Source organism: Manis javanica, chromosome 13 (genome assembly GCF_040802235.1).
Source record: "Manis javanica isolate MJ-LG chromosome 13, MJ_LKY, whole genome shotgun sequence".
NCBI lineage: Eukaryota > Metazoa > Chordata > Mammalia > Pholidota > Manidae > Manis > Manis javanica.
In genome coordinates this window covers 57,381,643-57,395,981 of record NC_133168.1, presented here as the reverse complement: position 1 = coordinate 57,395,981, position 14,339 = coordinate 57,381,643, and the positions used below count along the sequence as shown (strand labels likewise).

Sequence of the window (14,339 nt, the reverse complement as noted above, 5' to 3'; positions counted from 1 at the left end):
CTTCTTGTCTAATCACAGAGGTTAGAAAAACAGTAATAAGCTAATAGGCATTTTTAAAGGTAGCTCAAAGGCACAGGCTCACTAAGAAACTAAAACCTGATCAGAGGACCATAAACTTCCCTCCTCCACCCCTCCCATCTTACTACCACACCAACAGGACTCCTTATAAAAACAAAGTATTACAGCTAAAAAAACCACAAGGCTCAGCTGGATTTGAGGAATCTAAAATCCACTGATAACAGAGGAGACAAAAACAACGCTAGAGAAAATTGTAACCTCTGACACCACAGGTACGACAAACAGTAAACACAGGCTAACATCTCACCAGATAAACATTAAACCTCACACTAGAAACCTACTTACCTCAGTTCCTTTCATCCAGTACATTGTGTCTAGCTTTCAACAAGAAATTACAAGGCATGCTAAGAGGCAAACACAGTTTGATAATACAAGGCAAGCATCAGAATCAGACAAGTATGGCAGGGATATTGGGATGATGTTATCAGACCAAGAATTTTAAATATCTACAATAAATAGGGACTCTTATGGGAAAAGTGGATAACGTACAAGAACTGATGGGTAATATAAATAAAGAAGAAACTAAGAATTGAAATTGTAGAAGTCAAAAACACAGACATGAATAATGCCTTTGATGGGCTCATAAGTAGACTGGACATAGCCAAGGAAGGTATCTTTGAGGCTGAATATATCAACAGAAACTAACCAAACTGAAAAGCAAAGAGAAAAAAGACTGAAAAAGAAAGAAACAGAGTATCTTGAGAACTGTGGGACAATTGCAGAAAGTGTATATATGTCTAAGAGGAATATCAGATGGAGAAGTGAAAGAAATAGAAGAAATATTTGAATAAAAATGGCTGAGAATTTTCCAAAATTATTGAAACACTAAATGACAGGTCTAGGAAGCTTTTCAAGCAGAATAAATACTAAAAAATTTATACCTAGGCATATCACACTTAAACTTCAAAGTTTATGAGACTTCAAAGTTGATGAGAACTCAATAGCAACCAAATGGAGAGGAACTGACTCCTTTAATTTGTCTAACTCCAATAAAGTGAATAAAAATTGATTTGCCCCTTATTTTAGTGAATATTTCAGCAAAGACAAAGACAAAATCTTGAAAGGACACAGAGAACAAAAAATAAAAAATACCTTACCATTAGAGGAACAAGGATAAGAATTACATAGGATGCCTCATCAGAAACCATGCAAGCAAAAGAGAATGGAGTGGAGTAAGTGTAACTCATTTCTATAGCTACTAACCAAAAACAACAGAAGAAAACAACATCACAATGAGAAAAGTGACACAACTGTGTGATTTAATTTTCATTTAAGATCCATTTAGGTGGGGACAGAGGCAAGGGGACTGGTTTCTTCAAACTACCCCTCTGCCTCTTCCAACTATCCCAACTCCCCTGGTGCCTCTGGGGAACATTTGCTGAAATATTCACTGAAATAATGGACAGACAAATCAATTTTTATTTATTTTATTGGAGTTAGACAAATTAAAGGAGTTAGTTCCTTTCCATTTGGTTGCTATCTGTTGAGTTCTCATCTTTGCCATTAGTACTAAGAACACAGTTTTATAAAGTTTTCTAAAGCAGGGATCAGCAAACTATGGCCCCGCCACTTGCTTTTGTAAATAAAGTTTTATTAGAACAGTTAATTTATATATTGTGTATTGCTTATGAAGACTATTATTTGTTATGAATTGTATCATATATGTACCTGCTTTTATGCTACTTTTTTTGCTATACTTTCCTGCAAAGTTAGGTAGTTGCCACAGAAATCATTTGGCAAGGAAAACCTAGAATATTTACTGTCTGGCCCTTTACAGAGAAAGTTTCCCCATCTCTGTGCTAGAGGAGGAAAGGGGATGCTCGCTGATGGAAACTGGCTCCCTCCCAGCTTTTGTTTCCACACTACTGTGTGCAATGTGGCAAACAGATATAGGGAGACCTTCGTGTAATGGTGGTCTTAATGATGAGACCTTTTAAATACTGACCTCAGTAACTATCTGAGAATAACTGATCTTTTCTTTCTAAAAGTTAGGCAGATCCTTGGTGTGATACCTATAATACTTGGATTTCCTCTCAGTAGGAAAGTGACCAACCTTCAAAATTCCTGCTTCTGCATAGTTTGTGGTTCAGGCAGAAACAATTTATCTTCTCCCATTCTAGCCAGTAGCTGCCTGGAATGCACGTAAGGTGATAAAACACCTTACATTATCTCAGAGGACTGTGTGATGACTTTTCAGAACAACACAAAGATTTATCATAAATTTACAATATCAGACATTGTACTTGATGTCAAGGAAGTGAATGAATTGTTAGAAATTAAGGAGCCAGGCTCTTGTACTGATCTAGCCACAGAGATGATCACTTGGTGTGAATAGTGATTCAGAGATAAAGTTCTATAGACTCTGAATTCTAGTTGATTTAGTCCATATAAGATGAGCAAAACACAGTCATAGGCAGAGGCTAGTTAAATGTTTACCTTAAAGAGAAACTAATTTCCTCATCACAGCAGTGAAGTTGGGCCACATCTTGGACCCTAATCAGGTATCTGTTTACTTCTGATAGAGTCTGAAATCAAAAACAAAATTAGAAACATACATAAAGTTTTAGAAAATAAAACATGTCACTACAGCAGAACCATTTTATATCCTAGAAGATGTAAGTTTCAGCAGATTTCAGTTTGATTATAAAAAAGTGAGTTTTAATTGTTTATAAACCATACTTTCTTTAGAAAGACCACAGAATTGACAATGAAAACTACATTTGAGGGTGTTGTCTAATTTTTTTTTAACTACTGAAATTGTTTTATTTATAAATGCTTTCCTAGGATAAAAAATGGGGTGAGAATGGGTAAGAAGGGCTCTGTCAAGGAAGTGAATGAATTGTTAGAAATTAAGGAGCCAGGCTCTTGTACTGATCTAGCCACAGAGATGATCACTTGGTATGAATAGTGATTCAGAGATAAAGTTCTGTAGACTGAATTCTAAGATTTTGGACTTTTTGTAATTAAATCAACATCACATCCCTTTTCTCTACCAAAATGTGCATATCTAAATTATAACCAAACAATTCCATCTTGCTTCCCTAATTTGACCAAATAAAAATAACATTTCCAATCAATTGATGCTTTAGTTCATATACTGAGCTCCTGCTTTATGCCAAACACTAGAAAAATACTGTAAATCCTAGTTCGTATGTGATGGAGTTGACAGTCTTGTGAATAAAGGACTGCAATTAACTGTGACAGAGATGTTCAGGTGCTACAGAATACCCAGGAAGGGGCAACTCACAGCTGGGAAAGGGAAAACTTTACAAGGAAGATGATTGATCTGGACTTTTAAAATATGAGTAGGAGTTTACCCAGTGGAGTAGGAAAGGAAGCCAGTTTGAGAGAAGGAACAGCCTGGGCAAAGCACAAAGGTGTGAAAAGAGGCTGATGTTACTGGACAACTGTGAGTAGAGCTGCATGATTTGATCATAAGGTGGGCAAGGCAGTAAGAGAGAAGGTAGGGTTGGACCGGATGATACTCTGTAGGTGACAGCTACCAGAGGACTTCTAAGATTTTGTTGAGAGATTCTGCACATGGTACTATGTGCAGGGAGATAGAAACAATGGAAAATATGGCCCCTCTCCTCAAAGGGGGTGGGAATCACAGTAGTATCAAGCAAGGAGTCAAGAGTACAGAAAAGCTGTGGGGTGGGATCTAGCCCACTAGTGCCTCTTCTCATACAGCACCCCTGCAGACAGCAAGGATGTGAAATGTGAGTGCTTGGCAGCACATGATACAGCAGGTCCCCCACATTTAGCTGAGTGGAAATCTGTCTCCTTTGCCAATGACTTGAGGTTACATTCATGAGCATGAGATATAGTGGGTACATCAGAACACGTACAGGGCACCCCCAGATGGTTCTCCGTATGTCTGACAGCTGATCTTTCATGCCGGTGTTTTGCTTCATCTAGAAAACAAAGTGATTTAAGGCAAACTAAAACTGGAAAATTTTTACACATAAAAAGCAGAGTAAAAATATTTTATGGCCTTTGATATGGGGCTTAGTATTTTGATCAGCTATAATAAGAATCTCAGTTTCATGTACCCAGGTTTTAAAGAAGCAAGTGACAAGACTATATTGAAAAAATATCTTCAGGTCATAATGCATTCGCAGTTTGCATTCAGCCTGGATGCCCATGCAGTGTGCACATTGCAGTCATCTTTTCAAAATGGTACTACTGTACTCCAGGCCGCTGAATGCTCTCAGAGAATAATGGTGGTTGCTTACTTACTCAGGCACGAAACAATACATTTAAACATTCTTTCAGAAACAAAGGATTTTACTTTTTTCCTTGTGGTTACCTAGAAAAATCAATCCAAATACCCCATTCATCAAACTTTAATGTTAATAAAGGTTTTTTTGTACTTAATACAGATATCTGAAAACATTCTGTCTCGTATTGTTTGGCTTAGAATAGATGCCCTCAGTGCTCAAAATCACTGAACACAATGATTTCACAGTAAAAGGATGGAAGAACACCACCAGAGGATGAGGTATTTCAGGATCTTTAAGTTAGAATACCACAAAAGCATTGTAACATTTTTAAAGGACACAGACTCTTATCAGCAACCAACCTGATCTATATAACCTTTATATTTTTTTATTTGGCCAATTGCAGTGGTCAAGTCCCCACGGTCAACATGGTCTGCAGGGGTGTGAAGCCTCAGAGCATAGAGAAGATTAATATATTCTTCAAATCTTCGGGATGGGTACAGAAGCAGCTCTGGAAGACTGTAGGAGGCATAGAGAAGGGAACTGTGGTCTCTTTCTGAAGGTCGAGCAATGTCCTGACCTTGGGGTGCCCCAGGTAGGCTCTCCCTCACATCTTACCTCAGCATTTTGGTAACAACGGTCTTATCATGCCTCTTCAAGAAAGCACGGAATGCAGGTATCATTTCTCTGCACTGAAGGTGAGCAATATAGTGTCAAACTTTGCTCTGTAAGACAGCTCTAAAGCCTGTTCTTTCAGGCATGAGTGATCTATGAAGCACTCAAAGCAAAAGGGCAGCATCTACACCTAATCCAAGTATTGTTAGTAGTACTGGCGCTAGTGTATTAATTACACCATAAACCTACCCTATTCATTGCACTTAATCAGTATAGACAAATGAAAACAGACTTTGCAACCAGGTAGGCCTGGATTAGAATTCTAATTCCAACTCTAATTTAGTCCTATAGAATTTTATGTGACCTTGTCAAGTTATTTAACTTCTCTGAGCTTTGGTTTTCTCATGAATGCCACTCCTAACTCTTGTGTGTGTGGTAGTGGGGGAGGAGGCCCTAAAGTGCCTGTCATGTAGTAAATGTAATTTCCATATACTAAGAGACTATTAATGGTATTCACCTGTTAATACTGCTGTTAATCATGTTTTCCATAGTAACATTATAACGTTGATTCACTTAGTATCTGTTTTAAAATATATTCATTCATCACCATTATTAGAGCATCCATAAGTTAACCTAATTTTTCTTATTATGTACAAACCTAAAAGATGCCAGTAGTACTAATTTCTAGAAATCACATTTTCACTGATTGCAATAATATTAATACCTAACATTTATTAACTACTTATATACCCACCATATGCTAGTGAAATAGTTATTATCCATAACTATAAAAATTTTGGTACCAATTTGTTTATGACAATATGTGACACTATGCTCTTATTCTTGAAGATTCTTATCCTAAAGGTCAGTTGCATGAAATCACCTTATCCAGGCAACTGTCACATCATTGAGTGATCCTGCAGTGTTTAAATTCCCCACGTTGCAGGAGGAGTACCACAAAGGGGGAAGTCTGAGGCCAGGAATCACCCAAAGGCCTCCCAGCCCCAGGCCTTCCCTCAGGGCCTCAGTGCATACAGATGGGCACAGCCAAAGCGGACATGGGTGACACTGGCAGAAGTGTGCCACCAGGTTGCAAGGTAGCCTATTTTCCTCTTTTACATTTTTGATATAAATCAAGGAGGGAAGAAAGACAGACCTTATTGCCTTCAGAAGAGATCTAATAAGAGTAACAAATGATGCAGAATGGAGCTGACTATTCCTGCTCAGACTACATATATGGCGTAAGTCACAAGGGGAAAATTTGTTTATAGTGAACTCTTAAAGGAATGTAAGACAAATTCTTTATTTCATAAGGAGATTTCAATGAAGTATCTTTAGTCTAAGAAGCATGAATTATCATTCTTTTTCTTCATAAGAGAGCTGAACTTGTCAAGGCCATGTAGACTGTCATGACAGAGTGGAATTAGCGCTCATAGTCTTGCTTCTACCAATTTGTAAAACATTTTCTTGTAACAGCACAGGGTGTCTGGGACAGATGGAAGTCTGACAATTTGTAGGTTCAGGCCAGTCATCTGTTCCTGGGCCCTGCTGTGTCAAGCACTGTGCTGGCCCCTAGTGACAGAAAAGTAAGTCAGGGTCCCCATCCTCAAAGAGCAAACAGGAGGAGGAGATCTAAAAGCTAAGAGTGGGGAAGAAGTCTTTTCTATCAATTTAGTATTTTGGATTACACACAAAACTTCCTTCAAGCTCAGAAGGTTTAATAAATGCCTGGATGGTAACTCAATCATTTACCTTGTCAATAGTTTTCAGAATAACAGGGTAATTGCTGAAGAAATTGGTATATGTGTTCAACTGGCTTCCAAACTTTATGAATATTTCTCCCATGCAGTGAGCTGGGCCCCATTCCTGTAGTCTGTTTCTCAGGTTATCTAGAAACTGCCTGCAATAAGAGAAAAGCATGATCAAGAAATTTTGGCAGTGATAACCTATAAACTTAAAAAATAAATTAGCTGTCATTAGTGCAGCCTGTTTTAGCCAAGTCATATATGGCAGGGCTTCTGTCAAATACTTTTGCCTGACGCAGAGCAGTGCAGATTTGACAGGAGGAGGTGGGAAGGGAGGAAGCAGGCCACCCTGGGTGGAATCCCACCTCATCTTAGTTCCTTGAGTCAGAACCCCAGACTGGCCTCCATTGGGCTGTCAATACCGGCTTGTCCTGTTCCCACATCACCAGCTGTGCTGGTGGGGGAAGTTTCCTTCCAGTTCTCAGAGGAGAGTGCTCAGTTCATGTCAATGCCATAACCCTCATGCAGCCCATTTCCCATGCATCTAAGAGTATCCCTCACTCAGCCATCACAGACCTTGAAAACTGGAAGGTCTTTCAATCTCTTCATTTATAGGAGCTGGGGCCCATTGAGGATATGAAACTTGTTCCAACTCCTAGAGAGTTACTGGCAGAGAAGCACAAGCTCAGTTTGTCTTACTTTACCATAGGTGCAAGCGATCACTTTTCTCTTTCAACTGTTATGTACTCAAAACATAAACTGTTACCAAGCTGACCCCCTGTAGTGAGTTTTCTAAGTATCCTAGTGATTTAATTCCATTAAATTCTTAGCTTCCTTTCCCACTGCTCAACTAAACAGCTGATTAGAGCTGCTCCATACAGCTCTCCTTCCTATTGTCTTTTGCATGGACAGTATATTGAATACAGAATCCCCAGGCACTGAACTCCGCCTCTTGTACCACGGCTCTGAAGTGAGGCGGGCCTAAGTCCCTGGGAATCATCCCTACTGATTGCAGACCAGTGGCAAGAATCCTCTCCCTTTTGTCAGATGGTCAGAGACCCCAAGAAGGGCAGAGAACGACTGAGTCTGTACAGCTTTTGAAGCAGTTAAGTGTGGGCTCCTCTCACTGCACAATGAATATTTCAGAAATACACATTCAGAGTTTACCTGTTGAGACCTAAAATCCTCAGAATATCAGAGAAAATGATCTGGATATTTGCAGCACTCAGAATTGCTCTATTTGATGACAATGCTGCTTTCAGTGGCGTTACATAAACATCTCTCACAGTCTCCAGTATCTGCACATATTTTCTCTCGCTCTGTAAGAGCTCCCTGACAACTCTAGTTCTCTTTTCGGCTGAGTTCATCTGGAGCTTTCTCTCCTGCAGAAAAGCATTAAGAATTCATAGGGAAAATGACTCTTTCCAGGCTTCTAGCCTCAAAAAGCCTCAAGACAAAGGAGATAGAGAAATGAAAGTACTGAGCAGCCAGGCAGCCCTGGGGGATTCCCGTCTCTCGTTTGTGATGTACAGGATTGATGGGAAGCTTGAGAAGGGACTATGGAGGGCCGTGCTGACCCTCGCCTATCCCCAGTACCATCAAACAGCCCCTCACATCAGGCCAGCCTAATGTCATGGTAGAGATGGGATTTTTAATCTTGGATCCTGAGGAGGGTGGATTGACTGAGATTTGATTTGTATCCATTTATCTGTCCAAATGCGTGTTCAGTGTCATGTGCTAGTTGCCAGCTGTACAACGAGAAGACATGGAGTCTTGCCTTCACGAAGTGACAGTCTAGTGAGGAAGCCTTTGGGTTGTCTGCTGTTGTTCGTTTTCCTATTTCTTGTTCCCAGTAGAGTCTTACTGTTTATCCTGCAGACAGAAGAACTGAAACGGGTGAGCTTTCTCACTGTCAGCTAATTTCCTTCTCACTAGCATATTATGAAACACTGAAACTCATGTTCTTCTTTCAGTATTTAGGAAAAAGTACCTAACTTGGGAACTGTGATCCCATCTTTCTTTAGTTGCTAGGTTGAAAAAGTTCTAAAATTAGTATCTTTACAATAGAAGACAATGATAATTTTTAAATTAAAAAATTTTATAAATTTAATGATCTTATATGTGAGCCCATTAATAGCTCTATCAGTATTTTCAGAATACAATTTCCTCTCTTCACACCAGCCCTAAGTATGCCTCAGACTGCCCCAAATATTGCAGTAAGTAATGCCATGTGACCCTCACCCAAATACGTCAACTAAAATTAAAATGTAAAAATAATTTAAGAAAAAAATCAGAGAACAAACTCTGTGTAAATTACTATAAACACATTGTTCTTGGTTAAGTTTTACTTTCAAAGCACAAGCTTTGTATATAATGTCTATTTAGACTTATCTAATGAATTAAAAAATACATCAGTATCCCACTTGGCAGTTGGCTTGAATCCATATTGTATTTTTATGTGTATTTACACTTTAAAAAATATTGGAATTATCCAATTTTTATTTATAATTATAAGGTTTCAATTGTCAGAACTTTTGTTGCCATCTTGAAACCATTGTCAGGTCTTATTACCAACAGTCAGATGAGATGCTGTCACATTTACTGCACTGTGTAAACACCCTCTTCCTTGGCAATTCTCGAGGACAGACTGGAGATTCACTAGGGATGACTGAGCGCCCGTGCCTGTGCTGCCCACAGCCTGCACGGGCCCAGGGCACTGTGGAGCTGGGAACGAGCTGCCAAGCTGTGCTCGGGACAACACTAGTCATTTTTTTTTCTGTATGACCCTTTCTAAGTGGAAAGGCAGAGTCCTAAAAGTTACATCATTATACTCAACATTTGAAGACATACCATAGTCGGTGGGTCAGTTAGAAACTGTGAGCCTTTATGTCCATGTGTCATTTCTTTAAATGCCATCCTAGTGTTACATTAGAAAATCATGGACTGGCATAGAGATGGCTCTTGCACCCAAAATGTTATACCTCCTTCCTCCTGGCTCAACCTTTTTTCAGACCAAGACTTATTCAAAAGAAAAATCTACCAGTTGGATTCCCCCCAGTTACATTTGTTCCCCCCACCCCCCACCAAGGGAAACATTCAAGAAAAACAGAACTGACCGGTATAAAGGATGAAGCTTTCTTTTTTTTTGGTCAGGGGCAAAACAAATGGAAAATTCTTATTATGTAATAATTGGCTTACCACCTTAACCAGCACCTCAAAATTTGAGTCATTTTTGCTGAGACTTGATTTTGTGTCCTGAGGATTATCTTCTGTAACATTTCCTTCCTGAGGATTAAATGCAGAGACCTGATTATTTGGAGGCCTGCCTTGGACTTCTGAATGCCCAGTCAGTGCTGTGCCCACCGGAGGCCCTCCAGCGCTCTCTGCCGTCAGCACTAACCAGTGCTCCTGAGACGCAGTGAACGCAGCGCTTGACAAGCTTGATGCCAAACAGAATTAAGTTTCATGTTTAAAAGAAAAATAACCATTTACTTCTTAGGAACTACCTTTTACTTGCGGAACCAAATTGAGTCAGCTCCCTTTTTCCCTGCCATTCAGCAGCTTCTCACAGGCTTGAGGGATCCCGCACTCCCTGGGGAAGGGGCCTCTACCTCAGCTTTGCTCTCACTCGTCCTTTAGGGCAAACAGATTCTCTTCCCTTAAAGATTCTAGAATTAAAAGCTCACAGCACTTTATAAAATCACTCCTTTTTTTCACCCAATGAAAACACATCAGAAATAATTCACATGACTCTTCTAGACCTGTCTACTTCCACATTTAAATAGGACTTATTGTTTCTTCATTTTACCTCCTAATTGTTCTTGTGGCTTCCATATAAATTAACGCATTAAACAAATAGTAACAGCAGGCCCGTCCAGTGCTGCCTGCAGCATTCCAGGGTCTACTTGGGCAATGAAAAATGGTCCCAGGTTTGTGCAGAGAGTTAAGGATGAGGGTCATTATTGATGTTCCTTACTAGTAAAAAGTAAAACTGCCCTTGGCAACCCCTTGATATCTAGGGGTGAGAGTGAGAGAGAAACATCAATTTGTAAGACTTTTTGCCTTACTCCACTCACACAGAAATGAATTTTTATTTTGTGTCTGTGGCCACTCCTTAGAGCTGCCTGAAGCCTTTGCGTAAGAGCCCCAGTCCCTGAACTGCAGTCAGCCAGCTTCTCCCTGGTCTGCAGGAGGTCCCACCTGAGCCTGAGAGTCCAAGAATGAAAGTGTCTTTGAGGGGAAATGCTCCAAATTGCCATTCTTTTAGGTGTCAGAGATTCCAAAGGTGGTCTCATCAATAGTAAGGTCTTTTCAAGTGTAAAATTAGCATTTCAGAGGAGAAAGCACTTTGTGTCCCTTTTGCTTTCTTCGAGTTTACTTGCTCCAAAGAGGGGCATTTCTGGGGACTGTCTGTCCAGGATTGGGGACACACACATACTTATGTTGGGGAGGAATTTGGTTCAGAGATGCAGGGAAGTCAGCGTATAAGGTGAGGAAGGAATTCATCAGAGTGAGAGTAGCAGGGAGGGGCAGCTGCCTCACAGGCAGCAGAGAGTAAGGAAGAACAGAGGAAGGAAAAGAAAACTCACTGAACTCCCCTTAATTGCCATAGGGCAGATATGTTGCCAACTCCTAAAGCCAGGGTCACCTGGTGTCCAGTGTCTGCTTGAATCTGCATGGTGTGGGAACTGAGTCCCTACCACCCCAGGATTTGGTGGAGCCACAGAGCACTGGATGCAGTGAGAATATGTTCTGAGAACTTCCCAAAGGCAAAGAGGAGATTTTTAGACAGGCTACTAAAGAGCACAATCATACAGCTGCAGTTCCATCTGGGTCACCCAGGCGACAGAAACTTGCAAGCCCAGATCAGAGCTTTCAGCAGCCCTCCCTACTTATCTGGAGTAGAACAGAGACAGAGTGAAGACCTGTGCTTACTGGAGAACAGAATGAAATAGCAAAGTAACAAAGACTCTTAAACCACTGGAAGAGCGCAGAGACAAAATGTGGTAAGTTCAGCAGTGAGAAGTTTTTATTTAAGGTAAAAGGTGCACACTTGAAGAGAGGGGAGTGTGGACAACCTCAGGGAAGAGATGCCCCTAAGGTTTACAGGTGATTTATAATTCCTTTGAAGTTGTGTTTTAAGAGTAAGGTTATTTAGGTGACTGTGTTGTGTTGGACTTCAGCATTCTTTGGCCACATAGGTTTGCTTACACTTCTGAGGTCTGTCTCCTGCCCTGGTTACAAAGTTAATTGATTAAGGGGCTGGAAGAAAAGGAAGAATGGCATATAGGTTAAGTTAAGGAATAAACTGGGCCTGTTTTGGAGGTTAAGTACATTTTACAATGGCATGATCTAATTGGTACAATGAAGACATGGGTTGTGCTAGGATACTTTTATCTGGGGAATATTGGGACATTCCAAGTTGTTCCTGGCCTTTGGAACTTCAGCTGATTAACTCATTAAACTGTGAGTCCTTTCTGGCTCTCTGGTTTTATCTGGTTAACTCTTTTGAGTCCCTTTTAGTGGGTTCCACTGGCCTTATTCTTCCTCCACTGGCTCATATCTATTTTTCTGTCTAACATATACACACACACAGCCATCCAATTGGTTCTGTTTTCTGGCAAGCCCTGACTAATACATGGTCCATGAGAGTTTCCTGAAAAGACAGATTTAGGAGTGGGGCATCAGAGGACAGGGCTCTGACCTACAAAGGGCTTAGATGTTCCTGGAAATGTGTATTTAAGAGTCTTCTTGGGGTGAATGCTAGTGGTTGGAAAGAATAAAACTCCTTGGGGTAGTGGGTTTAAGCTCAGGGACATGCTCTGGAAACAACAGAGGGGTAGGTCTGAAGGACAGGCCTTTCATCTTGACGAGCAGGTTTGGGGCAGCCTGACAACAGGGGTGCTGCCAATCTATGGTCCTCGTCTGCCCTTCCTGCACTGTGCTCTCCTCTGAAGTCCAGAATATCAGGTTAACAGGACAACAAGTACTTTTCTTTCTAGGGGAATTCTATTCCTACTAACCATCTCTGGTGAGTTGGTGGTAGACTGATAGCCCAAGCCTTTGATCATCAAAGATAGTGATTTTTCTATGGGCATTCATGGTTCTGAAGTGACATTTTCCTAGGAATCAGCTCTCTGAATGACAATGCAATTTCTGGTGTCTCATGAATCCTGATCATTTCACTTAACCAAAAATGTATGGATTCTGAACATAGTACTGACAAAATTATTCTTTTTTGCCTGAAGAACTAGCTTCAAACCCACTTTTTTTTCTTCTATGAATTTGAATCTTAATTAAGAAAAGAGGACCCATTCTTAGTTTTACAAAAAGTGTCCTGGGCTGGAAATGAAAAAAAATTCCCTTTATATCTCAGGACTCAGCCACGTAAGTGACAACCCTTACCCAGAAACCAATGTTACTACAATCAGCATGGTGCAGCTTGTTTATAAGTGGCTTAAATGTCACTCATATTATGGAACTACAAAACAGCCTGTCTATATAATAATCCATGCAAATGGAGTTCTTAGTAGAAGCTAAAAGTTTCCAGGCAGAATTATCATTATTGTTTATTAATTTCTTAACCACATGTATCTAACTCTATGGTGAAACAAAGGTATAAAAATGCAGCAGTAACTTTACCTTCATGAATAAACTTAATGTTGTCTCTGGGTCACATTTTGTCAGGATCACATTTCCTTGAAAATCTTTGCTCTTTTTACTACATTTCTGTAGCAGAAAATATGACAAAAATTCCAGAGGTTTGTCCTGAAAAATTCAGTCCCCCCAAAAAAGAATTCCTATTTAAAATATTCATCTGAAATATAGGTCAATAAAAGTACAACACAAAAGAGAACACAATTTTAATAGAGCTTTAATCTTTCTTACTAATTAATTTAAAAGTCCAGAAAACAGAGGAACTATTATTTGGCTAAAGTCAATAAATGGGGCTTTCTAATTAGTTCTTTAACTGTCACAATCATGTTAGGATTTCAGGGTCTTAATGGAGCCTCTCCAGATCTTCAGGACCAAAGTGGCCCACACCAGCCTCTTGGCCAGATGAGGGAAGGGGACAGCAGGGACCTTGTCTTTCCACAAGAAGTCCTGGGAGACAGGCTACAACACTGGAATTATTGGTAAAAGTACCTTAAGGAGCTCCCAAATTTGGCTCCCTCTTAGGTTCTGGATTTGAGCACCATCAAAATTATATCACACAAAATAATTTTCAAGTAGTTAGGTGGCAATAAGTATACTGAACCTACACCAAACACATTTACTAGTATTTTGGTGTTTCAGGAGACAGTTCAGGATCCTTCAAGGTCTTAAGGCCATTCCTGTGAACATCCTTGGTTGATTTATCAGCAAAGCTCACCAGGGCCGTTGCTCACGGGCTGCCCGAGGAGCTGAGCCTTCAGAGAAGACAAATCATGGCTAACTGCAGCTTCTCACACTCCACACTGGACTAGCCCTGGAGATGTGTGCTGCTTACCCGGAAGCCAAGTTGAAACCAGAGCAGACACAAAAAATAAAGAGAGCATACAGATGCAAAGACCATGTTAAATTTACCCACGAAGAAGAATGGCTCCAGTGGAAGAGAAGGATTTGAGAATCTTCCCTTGAAAAACTGAAGACCTTGTACAGCATCAGGTATGTTAACATCATCCCCACCCCTAAGCTAGTC

The 14,339-nt window shown here is 40.2% G+C and overlaps 1 protein-coding gene across 6 annotated transcripts in view; it reads right to left on the bottom strand.

The window, feature by feature from the left end:
- ECT2L (epithelial cell transforming 2 like) overlaps positions 1-14,339 on the bottom strand; it is a 79,671-nt gene that overhangs the window by 14,706 nt on the left and 50,626 nt on the right. For 4 of the 6 annotated variants that reach the window (XM_073219657.1, XM_073219656.1, XM_073219658.1 and 1 more), the window contains 8 exons: positions 13,301-13,426; positions 9,857-9,943; positions 7,826-8,040; positions 6,666-6,813; positions 4,917-4,990; positions 4,661-4,817; positions 3,927-3,992; positions 2,515-2,603 (listed from right to left, as the gene is read on the bottom strand). In XM_073219657.1, coding sequence (XP_073075758.1) covers positions 2,515-2,603; positions 3,927-3,992; positions 4,661-4,817; positions 4,917-4,990; positions 6,666-6,813; positions 7,826-8,040; positions 9,857-9,943; positions 13,301-13,426 — 962 coding nt within the window. The remainder of the gene's footprint in view (positions 1-2,514; positions 2,604-3,926; positions 3,993-4,660; positions 4,818-4,916; positions 4,991-6,665; positions 6,814-7,825; positions 8,041-9,856; positions 9,944-13,300; positions 13,427-14,339) is intronic. The other 2 variants (XM_073219659.1, XM_073219661.1) reach the window with 2 other exon arrangements.